The sequence below is a fragment of the Brachycentrus maculatus genome, unplaced genomic scaffold (genome assembly GCF_059751285.1).
Source record: "Brachycentrus maculatus isolate JH-2025_06_01 unplaced genomic scaffold, ASM5975128v1 h1tg000038l, whole genome shotgun sequence".
Lineage (NCBI taxonomy): Eukaryota > Metazoa > Arthropoda > Insecta > Trichoptera > Brachycentridae > Brachycentrus > Brachycentrus maculatus.
This window is the reverse complement of record NW_028280792.1, coordinates 969954-994244: the sequence shown is the minus strand read 5'-3', so window position 1 is coordinate 994244 and position 24291 is coordinate 969954. Positions and strand designations below refer to the sequence as shown.

The 24291-nt window shown below is 33.2% G+C and overlaps 1 protein-coding gene across 1 annotated transcript; it reads right to left on the bottom strand.

Annotated features, from left to right (window-relative positions):
- Positions 1–1653: 1653 nt before the first annotated feature.
- Positions 1654–23598, bottom strand: LOC148312583 (farnesyl pyrophosphate synthase-like). The gene is made up of 6 exons (XM_088276343.1): positions 23220–23598; positions 12063–12231; positions 11144–11284; positions 8405–8608; positions 4239–4478; positions 1654–3689 (listed from the first exon to the last, which is right to left on the bottom strand). Exons 1-6 carry the CDS (start codon positions 23411–23413, stop codon positions 3354–3356), a joined length of 1284 nt encoding a protein of 427 aa, XP_088132469.1. The 5' UTR covers positions 23414–23598; the 3' UTR covers positions 1654–3353.
- Positions 23599–24291: the final 693 nt, after the last annotated feature.

Sequence of the window (24291 nt, the reverse complement as noted above, 5' to 3'; positions counted from 1 at the left end):
ATGTCACTTGTTGTTTTCGCATTTCATACAAATCTGTTAGACGTTGTAAAACAATATTTTTGAAGGTCATAGTAGTAAATACAACACTTAGTATATCGGTATTTGAAAACAGTTATGTACATATACATATTCTTATTCAAATTCACGCATAGGTCGTCTAGTGATAAGACAAACATTGATACAGATTGATACCAACACCATAAAAACTGCATCAAAAAATATATCAATTGTTTAGATTTATTTTTTCAATTACTCTTAATATTATTACATAGATCTAAAATTAGAATAAAATATTTATTATGTCACCATTTTAATTATCAAAGTTTTTCTTTTTTAATATAAAATTTTTAAACTTCAAATGCTTAAAAATAAATATGTATTGCATTCATGTATTGCAAATATGCCGAAGCATTTGCTCTGTGTAGTTGCATAATCTATTATTTTTAATGTAAATCAAAATGTGATTTCCAATTTTCTCAAATTTATATATATTTTTGTGATAGCCATTTTGCCATCAAACGAAAAAAAATCACATAATATGAAATTTGTTCAGCAGTTGAACAAAGTTGGATTTTTTCAATTATGTAGTGAATACATTTTTTATATGTAGTAAACCTAGTTTGAAGCGTTTATGAATAAAATATTAAAAATTTCTAATTTAATTTGTCAGTATCAGAATAAATAAATTGATGTTTTATTTTTTATTTACACTTATAGGAATGTAATATGGAAAATAAGTATGACTTATTTGATATTTTGTATTAAAAGATGGAATATGACTGATGAAGTGGTGCAACATTTGCACTCTCTTTTTGTTTTTTGTAATACCCTTGTGTTGGCATGTGAACACACACACACACACACACACATATATATATATATATATATATATATATATATATATATATATATATATATATATATATATATATATGCATTTATGTGTAATGTGAAGTAGGTGACATACATACAGTCACTATGGCCTTAAAATGGAGTAATTTTGAAGTGTATGTATTGAAATAAGATTGCTCTTTATGTATGTAGTGAAATATCCCTTTCTAAAAATGTAAATTACCTGTACATTGTATATTATGCTTAAGTGCCCGAAATGTATATTATTTTTTGTACATAATTACGTTGTAAATGATTAGTCACTATTTGCGGAAATATAAATAAACTTTAAAAACAATTATGGCAGTTTTTAGCGATCCTGTTAAAGTTGACCTTGTTTTTAATGAACCCTGGTACTGACCCAAATTGCATCCGACTCCGGATGGAGCATTCGGAACAGCGGGCAAGTAGCTCGGCTCGCTGTACTGACTGCCTGAATACTCGCATCGGAACATGTTACGTTACGAGGAAATGCTCCGGTCAGTCTTCACCCTTAGGAACACCCCTCATCCATTTGAAATCATCTCGTTCTCTAGAAATGAGAAACTTATGTATAATTTTTGGGCGATTGACATGTTGCGATTGACACGTCAATCATGCATGATCATGTGATCAATATTTGAGGGCAACTAAAAACTTCTTCAATGTTATGACATCAATAAAAACTTCATACAAATGTTTACAAACTGTATGTCATTCTTTCAGTTCCACTTTGTTCCGTCCACAAATAAGTTTTTCACATGATATGTAAATAAAAACACATTTTTAACTGCATAATATATATTTTTGTAAAAAATTCACATCATAAAGTATATATAAGAAGTAAATACATGATTTAAGAATCACACTATCTTTTTTATGGCTAGTTAAAGTCAATATAGTTAGAAAATGAATCCAGCTAAAATCATTGAAATACATTATAGAAATTAAAGGCAGAGTCAATGGAAATGCATTCGTAAAAAAATCAGAATTGAATCGGAAAATAGCCATGATGAACTACAACCCACTTTCTTAGTTAGACTAACACACTCGCTACCATTATTAAAAACTAAGCACAATATCAAATAGTATTGCTTTCGATGAATTAAACGTACGATAACGCATTGTTCATAGTGAACATGAAAAAAAACTAGACCAGTTACACAACAAAAATATATCAAAATCCTTACATATTAATATTACACTTATCATTCAGTTGCATAATAACTGGGTATTTCTAACTAACAATTATCATAGATACTGCTTTGACAAGAGCACAGACATCTTCCATCAATTTCATAATTAAAATTATGAAGTTACCGTCTTTATTTAATGGAAAAGACACATACAAAAGTTTACAACTTAATAACAAGGAATTATAATATAAAATGTCTGGAATAATCACGCACACACGCAATAATAACCTGTCCCGAGTGTGACTATGATGGTGCAGCAGGATTGATTTTGATTTTCTTCCTAAATTGCATATTTCAATAATTTAGTCTTGAAAAACTAAAAATAAACTCACTCTCGGACAGATCTATTTCACATAAGGTTTCAAGAAAAATATTGTAGAATACAATAAAATTGAAATGAGTCAAACCTTTCTGATTATTTAGCGTAGTTATGATCATTCCAAATCATCCGTTGACTTAAATAATAGCATTTGAAGAAGAATCACAAAGACAAGAGTCGATAGAACTCGAATGGGAATGGAATTTGGAAAGGATTAGATTAGAACACACTCACAATAAAACACATTACTTTTAACGAACCCTGATGTTGCCATTTTTCTCGCTAATTAAAAATATAATTCAAAAATTATAATATCATTTTAACATTCCCGTCTATAGCGAGTGTAACAGGAAGATTTTTAAATGAAATTCATCTATTCACAAGATATAATTAGGTTGTATGGTAACACTGCGTAAAATGCATCTCGGAATTATTTTAGAATGTGCATCAATAACGCACATTACAAAATAAAGTAACAAATAGAAGTGGATAACAAAATATATATTTTTTAATCAATGGTGAATATCTATGGAAATTTTTAACGCTTGGAAAAATAACTCACCAAGATAAATATTCGTTACAAAAAAATACCAATCAAGAATTGACAATTCTTATTACATATAAGTCAAAACTGGCTACTTAAAATACTGAATATAAATTTTTATCAAGATTTTTTATTGATATCTCATAATATATAAATATGTTTAATTGGACGGCAATATGGAGAACAAAAACTATTCAAAATTTCAGTAATATGGTTGTTAATCACAGACAGAATAGTAAATGTTGCAGTGTATAAAGAGATCACTTTAATGACTTCCATATTCCCGTCACAATGAACTTGATGAGATATTACAAATCTTAATATGAATGACTCTTAATATGGTGTGGGGGAAATGAGCACAAAGATTTGGTAGCCAAATGCCCCAACCACTAAGCTGTAGAGGCAGTATTTTGACTGAGCGCAGTTAGTAGGTCCGCCGGTAGATCTTCTCCATGATGTTGAAGAAGAGGGAGTGGGGGAGGCCGCGGGAGATCTGCTGGATGTGCGTGCGGATGAGGGAGTAGCTGGTCTCCTCGTACACGGCGTAGGTGTTGGGCAGGCCGAGCTCCTCGTAGAGCTGGCGGACGCGCGCCACATGCTCGGGCCGCGCGCTGCCGTAGCACTCGGTCATGAGGAGGCGCTGCGCGGCCGTGGCGCGCTGCAGGGCCACCACGGCCAGCCACGAGCACTTACCTGTCTGGATGTCGGTGCCCACCTTGCCCGTCACCGCCGGGTCCCCGAAGCAGTCCAGGAAGTCATCCTAAAAATCGATAAAAAACGGTTTTTGAGATACACTATACTGGCAAAAAACATTTCCCCCAAAAGGTGGGGACTAACCGGAGCATTTCGTCGTAACGTAACATTCGCGGCGAGCATCCGAACATCGGATGAAGTTCTCGGAACGAGCTCGGCTTGCTGTACTGACTATACGAATGCTCGCATCGTAACGTGTTACGTTACGACGAAATGACTCCAGTAAGTCTCTACTGAAGCTCCCATCACCCAGACAGGAGTTAAATTTTACTCATGACTCACGTAGGTCTTGAACAGTCACAATATACTTGATATGGTCGAAGTGGCATAACGGATGCAAGACCTCTAGTATAAAATAAAAATAATAATAATGTCTTCTTCATTTTCTAGGACTAAGTCCTGTCATTCTCCAGCCCGCTCCTGGGATGTGGAAGACCAGCTATCCTTCCATCGTTTAGGTGGTCTTCCTGGGGGTCTGATCCCACTTATGCTGCTGTCCGCTGCTATCCTCGATAGAAATAATAGTAATAATAATGTAAGTAGCAGATTAGTGTACCTGTATCTGGAAGAACTGGCCCATCTCCAGCAGGATGGTCTTGGCCTGTCGGTGCATCTCCGGGTCGTCGATGCCGCTCATGAGCATGGCCAGCCCCACGGGCAGCTGGAACGTGTAGTAGGACGTCTTGTACTTGACGATGGAGTTGTAGCGCTTCATGCTGAACTGCGACAGGTCCGGCTTGCCGTCCTTCATGGAGTGCGTGTCCAGGTACTGCCCGATGGACGTCTTCAGCAGCATCTGCAGACAATCACATATACAGACTATACAATACAAAACTAAACAAGATAACTCCCTCGTGCCGCATAAAAATACATGTTCTACTGTAATATATTTTTTAAGTGTATAACATGTTACTAAAAACAAAAAAAATAAGAAAAAAGTTCCTCTCCAAGCACAAGAGCTCAGTCTCTTTTTTGGAGAGGCTCAGCGCAACTAAAATAATAAGATTGTATTAAGTAGGAATGTATATTTTTTTTAAAACCATATTAAATAAATAAAAAAAATCCGATACTCGGTATTATGTCACCAAACATAGCTAATAATTCCGAACATCGTGTCCAAATAATTGTTTACAAATATGAGTTTCTAAAAATGTTGTTAACTGTTAAATTAAAATAACTGGTCAAATTATAAATGTCAAAATCATGCTATCGGGCGTCTCCCAGTATGTAAAATAATTCGATAAGGATCATGCATCCATTTAAAAGTGCAACATCCTTACTGAATTATTTTAGATACTGGGAGACGCCTCAAAACATGATTTTCAATATCTTAATTAACCTGTCCGGGAGTGAGTTTCTGCAGACAAAACTGTATCTAGGGACTGTATTTTTTTTTCTTCTTTTTATTATTTTTTTTGTACAGCTAATGCTACATATTTTCATGAATAATAAAATATTTACACCATGTTTTATAACAAAATTATCAATGTTTTTTATGGGTTTTCATTGACAGCGTTATTATGATGATGTCGCACAAACGTTAGGTGTAGTTTTAGTTTATGTATTAATTTTTAAATCAAACACAGATTTTTCGAGCCTACTAAGTTGTATTTTATTAACAAAAACACATTAAAAATTAATATTGTGACAATTGTTTCGCCTGCGAATGACTTTCGTTTGAAAATGCCATAACTAGGCGAAACAATTGTCACAATATTAATTTTTTATGTGTTTTTGTTAACATTATTTTTGACATCTCATCAAAGATGAAGAAGAATATGGAAGTCTGGGCATTTACGGGGCTGACGACCGTCATAGGCTGGTTTAAGTGATCACTTTACACACGTGTAACATTCACCAATTCTACCCACTATTGACAACCACACTACTCAAATTCTTGGAAGTTCTGTATATATGAACCAATTTAGAAACCTTGTTCTTGAATCACTAGAACTTCACTAGAGACATCTATTGGTGAGATGTAAAGAAGCTTTTTATTAAGCAGAAACTCTTATATTAGTATGTGAGATCCGAATCCTGGATTATAATCACACACATGAAAAACGCCAGAAAATACCATTTTCATTTTTATTATTTAAGCTTATAATTTGACCAGACAATTTATTTACAACATTTTGAGTGTGTCCAAATACTTCAATAGTGGGTAGAATTGGTGAATGTTACACGTGTGTAAAGTGATCACTTAAACCAGCCTATGACGGTCGTCAGCCCCGTAAATGCCCAGACTTCCATATTCTTCTTCATCTTTGATGAGATGTCAAAAATAATGTGAAAATAACTCCTGTAATTGGAGATAATCCAGATTTTGTGAACAAGTATTTGGACACACTCAAAATGTTGTTTTTGTTTATATAATACAACTTAGACTCAAAAAATCTGTGTTTGATTTAAAAATTAATACATAAATTAAAATGGAGTTCTACAAATTAAACGCCAAATCAATAAATGTAGTTTTAGTTTTAAATTACAACTATTGATAGCAGTAAAAGTTCCATTTTATAAATAAATGTCACCGGGCTTTAGTACCAGTAATAGTAATAAACACCTTTGAGGAAAGTTTTGTTTGATAGACAAATGCGCCAACCACTACACTACGTGGATGAACAAAGGAGGAATAATACTTATTTTTTTCTACTCCCATTTCCTTTTCCATGTAGCGGTAATCACCTTCACTTTCGCATTATTTGCTCATGCAAATCAAACATATTCTACTCTTATACCCATGAATCTGGAACGCAGGACTGATCACCCTATACCTTTACAACTGAGTTAACATCGTGGTGTGGGTAGGGGTGAAAACAAACATTTTTAATTTTTTTTACTTAAAAATTTTGGGTATGAAGGGGTTAAGATTTAGTTTTTTTTTACATTGAAAAAGAAGCGTATTTTTTATCCTGTTCAAGATAGTAACATACAATAAATTAACACGAGAACTTTACTCTTTGAACGTGGTATTGGGTGAATGACAAAAACTATCGGCAATAACTTGGCAAGGTTAATAGAGATTAAAAATAATAACTAGTTATGTACTTTAATAAAATGTTACAATTAAAAAAAAAGTATTTGTGTTTTTATTATTTACAAAAATAGTTCAATTTCATACTGTGTCTGTGAGCCTAACCAGCTCATTATTAGAAATAGGTATCAAATTGTGGTAGAGTGTGTTCGAACCGAGAAACTCTGACTCAAGAGTCCGCGACACTAACCACGGGACCACAACCCGTGGGATACAATTTAGTCGTACTAATATCAACTCATAATTCGCCTCCATAGTGTAATGGTCAGCACACTGGGCTACTGTACTGGAGGTCCAGGGTAATGAAATATGAGTGCAGAGAATTGCACTCATATTTCAAAAGTATTGGTGATACACAGTTTAAAAAAACATTTTTTATATTACAAATAAAAAATATCAGAGTGCAAAAGTCCAAAACAAGAAGATTAAATTAAATTGTATTTGTTTACCGAGTTCTCTTATCAGAAGAGCGTTTTGATAAGTTTTAGCTCCGATTTTATTAGTGCAATGTTTGTTGACAACAAAACTACCATTGTGCTGCGGAACAATTAAGATAAAATCACAGAGATAAATTAAATAAAAAGCAATGTGAGACTACCTAGTGTGCCAGATAAAATAAAATCTATTTAAAACTTCTGAGACACCTTTGAGGACAGTAAACTTGAAACAAATATATATTTAAAAAAAAAAGTAAATACAGAGTTGTTACTAACTGATAGTTACCTATTCATGTAATCTTGGAAAAGAGGGGGTTACACTTTTGTAAGTGTATTTTTTAGAGAGTTCGATGAGAAATCAATTTTAACATTGTTTGCGGGAAACGCTTAAAAGCGTCTTTTACGTACTGTTGGTAGAAAACGGGAGATGCTTTTAAATGTTCTTTTATAAGCATCAATATAAATTTTAATTTTTAACTTTGCTCACTTTTGGTAGAGCGCAAGTGAAACCAAAAAACATTGTATGGATCACGAGAAAATAAGTGATTAAAATCACATAAAAAAGATAGACTAATTTGAAATGTCCCAACTGATTTGAAATGCAGTTAAACAATGGCATTTTACAACTGCGATGTCACCAAAAGAAATGTGTGATAATTGCATTGGCTTATCAAATGACCATATTTCTTTCCCAAATAAAAGTAATAATGTAAAATTGGCTTCATAAACACATAGTTTGCTGGAAACGCCCAAAACAGTATTTTACATACTGTTGGTAGAGAGCGGGAGATGCTTCTAAGCATTCTATTTGCTTACTTTTCGTCCGCCTCCGTAGTGTAATGGTCAGCACGCTCTGCTACCGTTCTGTAGGTCCCGGGTTCGATTCCCAAGGGGGGTAAAATAAATATAAGTGATTTTTTCACTGTTGTATTTATTCAATATTACCCTGGACTGGTACCTGAAGCGGAGGGCTGATCACCTTTCCTTCATGTGTAAACAATCAAGATAACACTGTGTTTATATGACGCAGTGCCCTATGCACCACTGGGGTGCGGATAAGGGTTTTATTTTATATACTTTTGGTGGAGCGCAAGAGAAGCCAAAAACATTGTAAAGATGGAGATTGGGTTTGCTGTTACTTGTGATTAGTATACTGAGGGTCGGACAGCTGACTGGATGAGTATAATTAGAGTCGGAGTTGACGAAAAATGTGCTTGACAATAATGTGTTAAGGGAGTTCTGGGTTACCTCGTTGAACATTTCGATGACGTTCTTGTAGTAGGGCTCGTTGGAGAAGTACTTCTTGAGGGTGCTGTACATGGTGGCGTGCACGAGCACCGCGTCGTTGATGGCCGACAGCCCCACCCCCTCCTGCCGGTACCAGCACGGCGACCCGCGCCGCGTCTCCGACTGGTCCATTATGTCGTCCAGCATCAGCAGGTACGCTTGGAACTGGACAATACACACACCTTGTCAATCTTGTGCCAAACAATACAGTTATCAGAGAATAATAACACAAATAATAATTTTGGATAATTTATATGGCGCCATTTTCGTAAAAGACTACCTCAAGGGCGCTTATACAGATGTGAATTATGATATGAAAATGATGATAGAAAAAAATATATATTTAAAAAAAGTCATCAATCAGCTGAGTCTAAGGGAAGGGGAAAACTAATTTATAAGATACTAATTGACTTTGGCTTATTAATGTGCGACCTAACATGACATGCGATTGAATGCAGGCCGGACACTGCAGTAACAAAAAGCGCGCTAAGAGTGTCAGACTCTAAGGAGCGCATCTGGCAAGAGTCTATGAGATTGAATAAGGAACAACGGGGTAAGATAATTATGCGCGATTAAAGACCTCGTTATGTGCAGAAGGCAACGAAGAAGACAATGGTATGTGCATGTGAGGAAGAATGGAACCATCCGGACTCCCCCACATTGCACTGCATTGTCAACTTTAACTTCGCATTTTTTTACTATGGATTTTCAACGGAAGAGCATACACAAATAATCCTCAGACCATTTTAGAATTTTTCAATCAAATTTTTGCATAATTGCAGCTGAATTTTGTCAAAAGAATGAACGTTTGCCAACACAGTCTAGGCGGGCATTTTATGATCCACATATAACCCTTACTTCCATTGAAAAAAACATTTTTGTATTTCAATTAAAATATATACATTTCATTATAAAAATAAAATGAAAGCTGGTTTTGAGACACCCTATGCAAGAAAGCAAATTGAAAAATTACACAAAATATTTGTCATTAATCAACAATTATTATATCAATCTACAATCTTATTATTTTCTGATCATAAATGATTAGAAGGAATAAATTAAATAATAATATACCTTGTATAACAACTCTTGATCAAGATAAGTATATAATGCGTAATCAACTCACAAATAAACATAAGTTGAAAACAATATTTCAATCCTACATTCCTAGAATGATTAAAATAAATTATAGATTGCAATATTGTTTACCAAATATGCATATTATATTTAAAGTGGTTATCAGAATAGATTATTAAAATAGATTTTCAAAAAGTAATAGTAATCTTAACTTGGACTTTTGATATTAGATGAACGTTGATTGCATTCCATACATGTTATAAATGTACAAAAAAAAAAATAGTTAAATTATAGCAAGATGTGCATTCTCTAACTTTCTCCATTTAAATTATTAACATGTGTTTAAAGTTAAACTGAGACAGAGAGAGAGAAAGGTGTTAAATTATACATTTTAAATAAAAAAAGATATCTATAAAAACTATTGATCTTAATTATTAAACATTCATTGGTCACACAGTGGTAAAGATTTATCATTTATTTATATGGAAATCTATCTTAACACATTGTTGTCGGATGGATCTCTGTGGTAATTTAGTACCAGGAGCCGGTGTTTTAAAAGAAATTAAATTTTACAAAAATTAAAATTTGGTTAAAAATTGTTGTATCTCCGAAAATATTTAGTATTTTGTGATGAAAGTTTCTGTATGGTATTTACCATACCTAGTGGCGTATACAAGAAGTATTTTTAAATACATATATTTTTTGAAAATTTATTCATAAAATACAAAAATATTTTATAGTTTCATAACACTCATAGTTTATCAAATTAGAACTATTTTAAAATAGTATGATAAATAGCATCAGCAGTGTAAAGTAATAATCTAACACACAAGACGACCGACATCAGACTAAAATAACCCAGAAAGCATAATATTTTTATGAAATTTGTCAGTTGGATTACCCCCATTGAGCTTCAATATTTATAATACTGTTGACAGTCTGATTACATGACATACCTGACCCTGCATGGTGTAGTGACTCCATTGGAATTTATCACTTAAATAATTTAATTCAATTCTATTTATTTATTTTCAATTAACATATAGATTACAAACTAAAAAATTTAAAGCGTATACATGAAATAAATACAAAAATCTAAAATATGCAAGAATTATTGCTAAAGTTGTAGAAGAATCCCGCTTCGGAAAACTCCTTCAGACACATGGAACAGATCTATATCCAATGAGATATTGTTCAACATAGTGGTAGCTGTTCTTACAGGCATAACCATCGGCAGGTTGGTCCTGTGTATAGGAATGTGAAACAATCTATGCCGACGCTGTCTTAGGTAACTATCAAAAACATGCAGACCGATGTTCCGGATAATTTCAGGATTATCGATCAATCATTAGTTGTGATGTAGTATTTTGCGTGTCCGGACAATAATGTGTTAAATAAAAAATACAAGAGTGAAAGCCAAAAAAAACCTTGATAGAAACAGTTAAAAACAGAAGAGGAACGATGATAAAATAGATTTTTAATTTGACGTATTTTAAATTCTCAGTCTTGCTATTCCTTATACCACCATTCAAACATCTATCATACACCGTTTTGGTGCACATTTACACACTGGATACAAGATATATACGATATATAAATACTGATAAATGAATATGTTCTCACCATTTCGACGCACCAGCCCATGATGTTGGCGAGGCGGATCTTCTCGGGAGTCTGTCGGGAGGCATTCTCCAGCAGCTTGTAGGAGATGACCAGGGCCAGGCCTCGATTCTTCTTGCCGCTCGGGACATTGTACTGCAGTACCTGGAGAGAGATATTCCAATCCAGTCACCGGGGTGTATTTAACAGGGAGTTGGAGATGCATCTAGCCAACAGAGGTTGCCTGCTCTAAATAAGTTAGCTTTATTTAGATGTATGCAAGATACCGGACCGAACCCCGGACTATTCAACATACTGGGAGACGCATGAAAACATGATTAATTTTAATACTATTTTATTCACAACATTTTGTGTGTGTCCAAATACTTATCTACAAATCTGAATTTTTCCATAAAAATACGCATATTGATAAAAAAGATAAATTAAAAAATTACATTTTTAACTTTCCTTATAACTTTATATATAAGATGAAATTATTAGTATTCAAACTGAATGCAAAAAAATATCTGTTGTAAAATTAGTCCAAATGCAAATATGAGTTTTTTTATTAAATTTTTTTTAAAAGAGAAATATTTGTGTTTTTTATTCTTTACAAAAATACTTAAATTCCATACTATTTCTGTGAGCCTGACCGGGTCAGTATTAGAAACAGGTATAAAATTGTGGTAGAGTGGGTTCGAACCGAGAAACTCTGACTAAAGAGTCTGCGACACTAACCACGGGGCCACAACCCGACACATTATTTCATTATACAGTTATGGATTATTGATAAATTATGGATTCTGCGATGTGGTCTGAAGTATAGTGCAATAAGCGGCATAAAAGCGTTCCAAGCTAATTTTGGCTACTAGATTACCCAGAATAAAGCCATCAGTGTGACTGGAAATAAAGATATACAATGTGTGTTGCTATGTCGAGTTACCTTGGCGAGCCACTTGGGCGCCTCGGGTACGTCAGTGTGCTTGTCGCCCCCGGTGAGATCGCGCACGATGTCAGGGAATACGGCCAAGAACTCGCGCACCTGCTCCTTGCTGGTGGCCGACCCGGCCGCGGCCAGCGGCACCGACTTGGAGTTCAGGGTGGACAGGAACCTGAGGAGGAACACAAAGCCCACGGTTACACACTCACTCTCCACAGACAAGAGGGGATTCACTCGAATGTATATGTTAGGATACAATATTACATTCCATTACTTTCTTTATTTTAAATTCTTTTGCATTACACAATATATCATAATTACAAGTAAAAAAAGACATATGATATAAATGCAACAAAAGATCCCACAAAGGCATGGCCTGTGTGCGGGTCATTTTATTTTAGGTTAAAATAAAGGACACTGACAAGAATACAATAGATATCAGAAATAAAAATAGATTAAAAGTGAAATGAAGTTAGATTAAGAGTAATTCCAAGGTTTAATATAAATAAAACACTTTTTTTTACTACTTGTGTATTATATTGCTACGACTAGTTTCGGTAGCTACAGATGCTTCCATCAATGGGATTGAATATAAACTATATTGAATATAAACCAACTTATATTCCAACCCCTTAGATGGAAGCATCTGTAGCTTCCGAAAATAGTTGTAACACTATAATACTCAAGTGGTAAAAACAAGAATTTTATTTTTAATTTAATTATGTCCTACCCTAAGTGAATTCTAATAGTGGAGACTGACCGGAGCATTTTGTCGTAACGTAACGTCATAACATCGCTCGCGGCGAGCATCACCGAGCATCGGAAACTATGGATGGAGCGCTCGCCTCGCTGTACTAATTATGGGAATGCTCGCATCGTAACGTGTTAAGTTACGACAAAATGGCTCCGGTCAGTCACCACCCTAAGGTTAGTGCAACTTTTTATGTGGAGGAAATATGAAAATATGGGCATTTACAATTACTTGATACAATCATGCGACGTTTGCCATTGTTAAACATTTATTTATTGGTTAGATTTTGGTTTTACCTTCATAAAACATAAGACGAGATTTTTTAAATATACTGAACTCCCCATTTACATGATGGATACGTTCCATGCGATACTAAAATTTGGAAAATTATGATAGATTCTTGTATAAAAATCAATTCATATCATACAGCATATCAAAAATAAAATTCATTACTGCTTATCGCATCTAAATTTTTAATTTACATTTTACTTGATAAATACCACTATTTAAATAATGGTATTTACCAAGTAAAACTTAAATTAAAAACGGATAGATATTATTACCACAAAAGGACTACAAAATGAATTGATAAAATTATCTTAGAAATCTTCAAAATATTTCAAAACTTTTATGAAAAATACATAAATGTAAGAAAATGGATATTTACTCTTCGTCTGCGTCCATCGAAGAATGCGACTGAGCCATTTTGTAAAATGAACTAGAAGCAAATATTTCACGTGAGAAACTGTGACCGGAACAACCCGCCAATAATAACTAAAGTATCCTCATTGAGAAAGCAGCTTTTATACGCATAGGTAACAATGGCTACAGATTTAACTTTTTAAAGTATATTCTATGTTATTCAGTAATACTAATAATAAAAGAGTGAACAAAAAATATGAATAGCTGATCAAAGATATTACTCTGAATGGGTTTTTGTACTTCTGATTAGCATATATTAAGCATAATAAATACAGCAGCATCCTCTATTTACGACACCTTCAGTTACAGTGGGGTGCCATTACTTTTTTAAAAAACTCACAAATCGAGGGATTTTATGTATGTGAGCATACTGCGTAAAGTGACTGAGCAAATGTATGTAATGTTCACATAACCTTACTCAAATGTTTAAAAATATTATTATTTCCCGATCACAGCATTTTAAATCAGTTGTGACATTTTCATGTGGCGCAATTATGACATCAATTTTCAAATTTTAAAGTAGTTTTTTTTGGATAAAAAAATTAAACTATAATAACAGTTATGTAGGATTAAGTTTGAAATAAAAAAATGTTCATTTAAGCTTTAAAGATATAATAAGAAACGCCAGGATCAGAGAAATATGCGAGATCGAAGATGTCGTTAGGTGGGGAAGGCAACGAAGGAGACAATGGTATGCGCGTGTGGGGAGAATGGAACCATCCAGACTCCACCACATCGCACTGTACGGCCAACCTCATGGTCGACGACTCTCGGGCAGACCACCAAAAAAATGGGTCGATAGATGGGAATCGACATTGCAGGAGGCTAATCCCTCTTAAAAAACAGGCCACAAGACCTACAAGATGAAGAAGAAGAAGAAGCTTTAAAGAGTGACATATTCAATGTAATATGTAATTACATGAAACCATTTGTTAGTGAATGAATTATGACAGACATCAAGAGCAACATCAAGCCTAATCTTCATGTCCAAAGTCATGTAACTATACAAAAAGTTATTTTTCTTCAAAATATCGCAAGTGTGAAAAAAAGTTTAAAGTCAAAAGATGTCAACAGTTGGGTCAGAGAAATTCAGCTTCGAATTTCGGCACCTTGCTGTCACAAAATGTGTGCAGGAGCATTTGGCATTTATCAAAGGCGTCACAGACCATGGCCAACTGCGGGTAAAGAATTAAGGCGTTTAAAAAATCTTGGAGATAAATCCGTCATTAAGAATAATGGGAGTCTTTAGTGACTTCTTGGTGAGTGACGAAAAAATTAGTAAAAAAGAGTTGTAAGTATGAGAAAACGTAAGTCAAGCCACTGTAAAATCAGAGTGTACAGGCTGTAATAAATATTGTATTTCTAGAATGAATAACATTATACCACATACGCAACGAGTGATCTTTGACACTAGATTCTTTAAAGAAATGGGCACAAAAAATTCAAATATTCTAACACGTTCGAGCCTGATTTATGAATCCGTAAAAATAGAGTTTATTTAAATTTTAATGAACACACTATGGACGGGAAAGGTGTTTCTACCAGTTGATTGATGCTTAAAGATGGAAAGGGTATTTTTACCTTTTGCGCAGGCCTCATTTCAAAGTCAGAAAAGAAGGAATGAGATATATTTTTTTATGATTACATAGTAATAATCTCTTTGTCCTTAATAACCAAGCAATCCTCCCATAAGTTGCAAGTTGCACAGAGGAGCATGGAGCGAATTAAGCTTGAAATAAAATTAAGAGAAAAAAAAAGGAACGATTGGATCCGACGCTAGACACCGGTCTGTGACGTGGTAGAGCGAATTGCTTGGCTGAAGTGGAAATGGGCCGGTCACATAGCCAGATGACCGATGACAGATGGAGGAAACGCGTTCTGGTGTGGAGACCGAGGAACCAGAGGCCTCAAGGACGTCCACCGATGAGATGGGTGGACGACATCAGGAAGTTTGCTGGAAGACAGTGGATGGGGATGGCGCAGGATCGGGAGGAGCGGAGGCGGAAGGGGGAGGTCTTTGTCCAGCAGTGGACCTCAACGGGCTGATATGATGAATCTCTTTGTTAAGGCCTAAACTATATGTACACAATTATCAAATCACGTCGCCAGCAGTCCGCTATATTTTAAGAAATAGTGGTATTTAACGAGCAAAATTTAAATTGAAAATGGTTAGATATTACCACAAAATAATTACAGAATCAATCAATGATGAAAAAAAAAACTATAATTATAAACTGAGTGTATTTCTGAACTTTATAATATATTCATATATTTATTTATGATGTTTAAATTGTAACATGTCATAATACAATAATACTTGATGATATAATATTTTCACTAACATTCGCCTCATAAATTTGTTTTACCGTTCTTTCGTCACTCATTCGTTCCACATGTCCAAACCATCTCAACACACCTTTCTTAATTTTATCGATAATGCTTATCTCAGCTTTGCATTCCTTCCTTATTTCACTATTCGCACATCTATCATACATCGTTTTGTCGCACATTCTTCTGAGAGATCGCATTTCGACTGCATTCAGTCTACTTTCATCCTTCTTTTGCCAACTCCATGTTTCGCTTTCCAAGCGGCGTGATGGTTAGTTAGTTAGTTAGTTATAATATTTTTAGTATCCAGTTACCTCTCTAGTAGTGTGCTATTCGTGTTCAGGGTGGGAGTTCGTAATACAAGCTATTTTGCAGACTGAATATAAGATTGTAATTAATTAGGTAAAATAACAAGCGTATGTGAAATAAAGTTTACGCCATATCACAGTAAAAAAAAAAACAAAAATTAAGATTATCATAAATAATAATTTTCATATTATTTTTTGACATCTCATCAAAGACGAAGAAGAATATGCAAGTCTGGGCATTTACGGGGCTGACGACTGTCATAGGCTGGTTTAAGTAATCACTTTACACACATGTAACATTCACCAATTCTACCCATTATTGACAACCACACTACTCAAATTCTTGGAAGTTCTATATATATATATTTATATATATTATTCTTGAATCACTAGAACTTCACTAGAGACATCTATTGGTGCAGAAAATATATTCTTTTATATTTTATATTATTATATTTCATATTCTTCTTCATCTTCGATGAGAAGTCAAAAAATAAAATGAAAATAACTCCTGTAGTTGGAGATAATCCAGATTTTGTGAACAAGTATTTGGACACAATCAAAATGTTGTAAATAATAATTTTAGTTAATTAGGAATTAATAACTCCTAAGCGGATATAATCCAGATTTGTGAACAAGTATTTGGATACACTCAAAATGTTAATAAGTGTTCATATTATAAGCTACATAAAAAAAATGTGTTAACTGTTTTCAAAGAATTCTAAAATGAATTTATAAGTGATTCCTCATATCTTGTGGTGAGGAATTAAATAAAATTTCCCCGCAAACTTATATTGCTGTACTGTCCTCATTCTTGTCTTTTGTATTTTTATTTTTTATAAACAAATCATAATCCTCTACTTTTAGAGGTTTGTCTGCAGATAGGATAGTAAGGATAGGGAAGGTAAATGTGAAAAATACCTCACAAACACCCGGACCAATTGAAAATAAATCTTTGTGAAATTTATTTTGCAATTGACAGGAATCGAACCCGCAACGGCAGTTTCGCAGTCGAGCATCAACCAAACTATGCCACGGCACACGAATTATGGTACCTTGCGATCTTCGTCGATGTTCATTAATTTGTGAATTTAGTTGTTTCAGCAAGAGATTTTTTTTAAGTACTCTTTTTATACATTTAGAAAAAAAAAAACTAACTAACCATCACGCCGCTTCCCCGCAGGGGTAGGCAGAGAGAATAGAGCGCCACACCACTCTGTCCTTGCAAACATTCTTCGCCTCTTCCACGTTCATGCATCTCCTCATACATACCCGCCGAAATAGGGTATGTATGAGGAAAATAAATAAAAATATTTAGGGTTTTAAATATTCTGAGAAACATTAAAAGGGCAGTCTTTTTGAGAATAAATTTTAATTATATATCTTACTTTGTAACTCTGTTACTTTGTACTTTGAAAATAAAAGAGAAATATTTGTGTTTTTATTATTTACAAAAAATCTTAACTTCAATTTCCATGCTATTTCTGTGAACCTAAGCTGCTCATTATTAGAAATAGGTATCAAATTGTGGTAGAGTGGGTTCAGAAACTCTGACTCCGCGACACTTACCACGGAACAAAATCCCGACACTTAAATTAAACTAATGTTTGGTCGAGTAAAACCCAACCCGGTCAGATTAGCTAATGAATTATCCACTAAAATAATACTTTGTTTCAACAAAAAACTGCAGGATTATAAAGAAACAGGTCCTAAACAAAATGTTCTCGTCTAATACATTAAAAAAAATATAACTTATATATAATAATAACAAAGAAATCTAAATGGAATTGAGAAGACATTAGGTAACTTGAATTTACAAATGATCTGAAGGTTATTTGATCAGTTAAAAACAAGAGTTATACAGGAAATGTGTAGTTAATTATGCAAAAATAAAATATACATTTGATCTGTTGTTTTGAAACATGCTAGAGAAATAACCTGTTCTCAGTGACATCTCAACATAGATTAAGACGAATATGGAAGTCTGGGAATTTACGGGGCTTACGACCGTCATAGGCTGATTTAAGTTATCACTTTACACACATGTAACATTTGCCAATTCTACAATTTATTCTTCATCTGTGTTGAGAGGTCAAAAAAAAAAGAAAAATAACTCCTAACTGGAGATAATCCAGATTTGTGAAGTATTTGGACATACTCAAAATGTTGTACTTTTAATGTTTTTTATTAATTTTATTTTATTTTAAAGAGAAATATATTTGTTTTTATTATTTCTTCTTCTTCTAACCCTTATCCGCACCCAATGGTGCATAGGGCACTGCATCGTAGCGACGCAGTGTTATCTTGATTGTAAATTGCATGAAGGCAAGGTGATCAGCCCTGCGCTTCTTGTACCAGTCCAGGGTGATATTAAATAAATATGAGAGTGAAAATCGGCCATATTTATTTTGACCCTCCTGGGAATCGAGCCCGGGACCTCCAGCACGGTAGCCAAACGCGCTGACCACTGCACTACGGAGGTGGACATTTATTATTTACACAAATATTTCAATTTCATACTATTTCTGTGAGCCTAAGCGGCTCAAAAAAATTTCTTATGACTTGACTTAATTTCACTATCTTATTTTAAATCACGAAAATAAACATATATCGCTCACTCCTTTCAAGAACGTCATATATCAAAAAAAATGATTTTTCAGGAGAACGTTTTTAAAGTTTAAAAATATAATACATTTATTAAAAATAAATATCAAGCCACTTATTGAACTTTTTTACTGTGTAACAGATCTTTTTAGGTAAAACCTGAAGATTTTTTCTCCATTTGAAAAATATTAAGTATATAATTTTTTTTTTATAAAAAATACCTTTTCTTTAATATGCAAAAACAACACTTTCTGCCCTGTACCGGGTAAATATTAAGTTTTAAATATGGCTCTTTTGCTGGGATATAGTACATTTTCTGGGCATTCCGAAAACATGCACAACTAAAAATTGACAATTTTTGATTTATGACGTTCTTGAAAGGAGTGAGCGATATGTAAAGGTTTATATTTATTCCATTTAGTATTTGTAGGACAAAGGGATAAATAATCTACTAAATAATCAGCTCTTTAACCCTCATCTTAAAATAAGTATTATCTCCATACATTGTCCTGTAACACATTTACATACATTACCCAATTGACCCCCTATGTAACTGAATGGTTACAACAAGCATTCTCAAAGAATATGCTAATGTACCTTTTTAAAAGTTTTTTTTTTTAAATAAGTGATTTCCTTTGTAACCTCTTAAAAATAGATTATTGCAATCAACCATTACTGAGGTGACTATTAAGATTTATACTCAATAAAAATATTTCAAATAACTGTTTTTAATTTATTGTTTCGGCATTAACTTTGTGGTAAGACATGTTACAATAATTAAAGAAAACACTTCGTTTTTTACCACTTGAGTTTTATTATAGACTACATGTTTCAGAAGTTAAACTTCCATCATTCAGGTCATTATACATTCAGTTATTATACAGACCTGAATGATGGAAGTTTAACTTCTGAAACATGTAGTCTATAATAAAACTCAAGTGGTAAAAAACGAAGTGTTTTCTTTAATTATTGTAACTGTTTTTAATGTTGGGTTGATAAAATAATTAATTTACACTGTAAAATTGATGTATTGTTATGATATAATTAATTAACTTTCATTTTTCATGTGTCCAGTATAAGATAAACATTATGAAAAACTATTTTTCGTTATACAAAAATTGTGTATCGTAAACAATTTTCTAATTGTATAATTTTATAAATAAATATTTTAAAATGTGCTCTCGGCACGGAAAAACCCAGTGAGGACACATTATTGTAAATATGTGTATGATTAAAAATAAATAAACAAATATAATAAGGAACGGGTAATTGTGAAAAAAAAAACATCAAGGAATTTCACTAATTTAATCTTTAAAAAAAAAAACTGAAGATACTCTTTCATTTCAAGTCAGTTAAAAATGGAGAATTAATTCTTGACCAATATTTGATTTAAAAATAATAAAAAACTTTCAATATATCCAATATTGACAGGAACCACAAAACACATGAAAAATGACAGCTCTACAGCTGGTGTTATCAGCTGACTATAGAGTAATATTTTGAGGACGCATTTGAAAGAATTTCACTATGCTTATAAATCTATTGTTAAACATGATTTGACAATATTAGCATAATGCCTGGAATTAATGCAATAACACCTTTCTTTCTATAAAGGTGACCATTCTAGTCTTAGCAATGTTTTATATCTCTGACACATTTGTTTTTATTAACATAAATCTTTATGTGGGATGTGGAACACACAATTATGCTCTGGAAAAAAAGTCAATAACACAAAAGATTGTATATAGTAGAATGCTTGCTTTTACGAGCAAAAAGCAGATAGATTTTCTTACAGTATTCGTGATGCAGTCTGTCATTATTACTCACAAAAAAGGCTTAGAATGTCCAATCTAAAATACACATAAATGGACTAAATTGCAAAATGTTTTTACACTCGTTGCATCAAAAACGTATTTGAAAGTTGTAAGGATGATGTCAAAGTTGAAAATAGCACAGCCACAATTTGAGAAATAATGGTATTTACAAGTTTAATTTACACTAGCCACAATTGGTAGTTGGGTGGAATACGTACTTGAATCCAATTGTGGTATGTTGTTCTAACAATACTGTGTACATTCCCATTTCCATTTGGGCAAAACAGAAAAATTATCACCAATTTAAATTGGTATAAAACTTACTAATAACTAACCATCACGCCGCTTCTCCACAGGGGTAGGCAGAGAGAATAGAAGGCCACACCATTATGTCTTTGCAAACATTCTTGGCCTTTTCCACATTCATACATCCCCGCCGATTATTTCCGACTTCTAACCTGAACGCTTTCAAGTACCATACCTGACCCTGCCAAGTTTTTCTTCAGTCTTCTTCTGCTCCTCATTCCAACTAAATTCACCTAATAAATTTGTGTTACTGTTCTTTCCTCGCTCATTTCTTCAACATGTCCAAACCATTTCAGCACACCTTTCATAATTTTATCGATAATGCTTATCTCAGTTGTGCATTCTTTCCTTATTTCACGATTCAAAACATCTATCATACATCGTTTTGCCACACATTGATGATAAAGGATATATGATAAGTTGATTATATGAAGGACATAGGATTATATGAAGCATATCGTAAGTACCAGTCCAGGATGATTTGAAACCAATATCGGATTAAATTTAGTGGTGTGTTATTTAGAAAATATGACAAGACTAAAAAGACAAATAAATGAAGTATGTGACAAATCTTGATTGATATTAGATATTGAATTCATTGTATGTCGGGTTGTGGTCCCGTGGTTAGTGTCGCCGACTCTTGAGTTAGAGTTTGTCAGTTTGAACCCACTCTACCACAATTTGATACCTATTTCTAATAATGAACCGCTTAGGCTCACAGAAATAGTATGAAATTCAAGTATTTTTGTAAATAATAAAAACAAACATTTTTCTTTAAAAAATTATAACAATACCTTTTTTTAGGTCTCAACCTTAAAAATTCATTATTTACTAAACATATTCACTTCATTTTTAAGATATATAAACTGAACATGCTATAAATCCTTGTACATATTAGGCAAAGAGAGTTTTCTTAGGCAACTAATAAATATTATAAAAAATTTAAATAAAAAAAATGTTGGATGTAATGTATATGGGTATAAAAGTATTTGGGTATAATATTAGATTTGCAATTAATTTTGAATACAAACACTGAACATTAAAAAATATATATATCTACAAAAATATTATTTCTCAGTAAATGAGGGATTAATTAGATAGAAATACTGCAGAAGTCATATAAAAAAATCATTATTCCGCATGTATTTTTAGACAATGATGGAAATTGTTAAAAATAAATGTTTTGTATACTGTAAGATGTAAATATGTATATGTATGATGTAAATTAAGTGTAAATAAATGTTTTGCATCAAATGTAATATAAGCTAACTGAACATATAAAAAAAAACTATTAAAAACATTGCTTTTTACTAACTACAGTATACGTTTTCATAACTACGGTCTGTTCACAGTTATTTTACCTCTATTTTTTTTTATTTATACTGCCAAGTATATTTTACTGCCAAATAGAGTTATTTTACCTCTAGTTTTTTTTTTATTATTTATACTGCCAAATAAATAATTTAAAAAAAACTAGAGGTAAAATAACTGTGAACACACTAAATTATCTCTATAGATTTTGGAATAGCATCTGTATACATCAGATATTATGTGAATATATGGTCCAACCACCATGGATAAGAAAAATGGAGTATAGAGTATTGCATTTTAGAAAATCATACAAAAATAAGATAATGACACATTTTTACTAATAAATTCCCTTAGTATTCATACATAATTTTTAATTTTTTAGGGTATAAGGATTTCCTTATTTTCATACTTCGAACGGTGTACTTTCGATTCAAAACTTTGTATTTTTTCTTTTAAAATTTTGCTAAAAAGCCCACTGGGCATACATTAGCTAAAATGACAACTGAGCTAAAAAAAACAACTGGGCGTAGATATGCTAAAAAGCCTATTGGGCATATACATATATGGTAAATAATTAAAATCTCAATATTTAAAACATTCATGCACAATATCTAAATTTTAAACAATAAGGCGAAAGGAAGCGACGTTTCGTTTAATTTGTTTAAAATATGTGAATCAGCGAGTGTTGTTTTGTTCGTGACAACACGAGTTCCACGAGTTACTGCGTGTTTGATAAAATATTTAAAAGGCGTATTGTTTTTGAATTGCAAACTTATGACCTTGAGGCTGTTTTGTTTGTTTGTTTACGTCCGGCTGGCCGTATCGCGAGGCGAGGCGTTTGTTATTTGACTTCGATACTTTTGTTTGGCCGGCGTCTCAGGTGTTTTCGTGCCCACAGAAACCGCATTCCGAGCGTGTCATGACCAACGCGTGAAATTATTATATACCTATATGCTCATCACCGGCTGACCGCGAGTGAAAACTTTCTACGAATAAATTACCAAGCGGAAAAGAAATCGAGAAACTCGCCACTGACCTGTGTTCGTTCTTGAACACGTACGGGGATGTCTTTCCTGAATTATCCTCGGGATTTTGTGTCGTTCCTTTGTTTCCATCCATCCAGGGGGTCATGGAATCCGAATTGGAAACCGCGCACGTTTTGCTTATTTGCCTTCTCAGCTCGCCCCATGATGTTTGAACGCCCCTCGAAACAAATCTTGAAGCGAACATTTTGACACGACGCACTACGATTAATAAAAACTATTATACGGAGCTTTGCATGTGTTTTTGACTTATTCTAAATCTTCTTTTAGAAGATTTCATACAAGAAAAGTATATTCTAAAAATGTAAACACAATCACAGCCAGCTGACGCGTTCGACACAACCGCTCCGCGCCGGTGAACTCGTTCTTTTTGATTCCATCAATTCATTTCAGTGTACATTTTGTGCCAGATTCGATTAGCTCGCAAGCGAAGAGTGAGCAAAACACTTATATAAATTTCATTATTATTCCAGAAGAGCAAGATAGCGCGCTACAAAATATGCCTTCTCTCTTTTTAGAGGACCAGTAACTTTTAGCTTTGTTTCTTTCTTTTTCCTTCAATTTGCATTTGAGAAACAAAGATAGATATGTTTATAAAACGGATTCCGTAAACCCTTGTACTTTATACTAAGTTTGGGGTACCTATGTTCTGCTGTCACGTAAGCACCAACCTGTTTGTGATGCGCATGCGTTGCGTAATAGCTCATCTCCTATTGGTTAATTTTATGCCGGGAATATTGAATAAATATTACTTTTACACTTTTGAACTAGTCTTGTGACTTGTGTAAAATGTTTGTTAAAATCGCGGTTCGATATTATAAAACAAGAATATTAACTAAAATAATTATCTGTACAGCGTATTGTTTTTTTTTTAACTACCGAGTTAATGTTTTTAAAAATATAGAAATCTTCGTTTGTTCAAAGTATTAATCTTTTAAACTTATTCACTGGTTATTTTGAAATTTTAGTATAACGTTGGTAACACGTTGAACGTTATTTACAATAAATGAAAATAATTAGAAAAAAACACCTGTCACATGTGTTTTTACTTGTGACAGGTACAAA

Excerpts from the sequence above, each read along its gene's own strand:
- LOC148312583 (XM_088276343.1), bottom strand. The coding sequence starts at position 23,413 with ATGTTCGCTTCAAGATTTGTTTCGAGGGGCGTTCAAACATCATGGGGC. Across the intron at positions 12,232-23,219 it reads GTGTTCAAGAACGAACACAG|GTTCCTGTCCACCCTGAACT; the intron begins GTCAGTGGCGAG and ends GTTCCTCCTCAG. Across the intron at positions 4,479-8,404 it reads TCATCGAAATGTTCAACGAG|ATGCTGCTGAAGACGTCCAT; the intron begins GTAACCCAGAAC and ends GATTGTCTGCAG.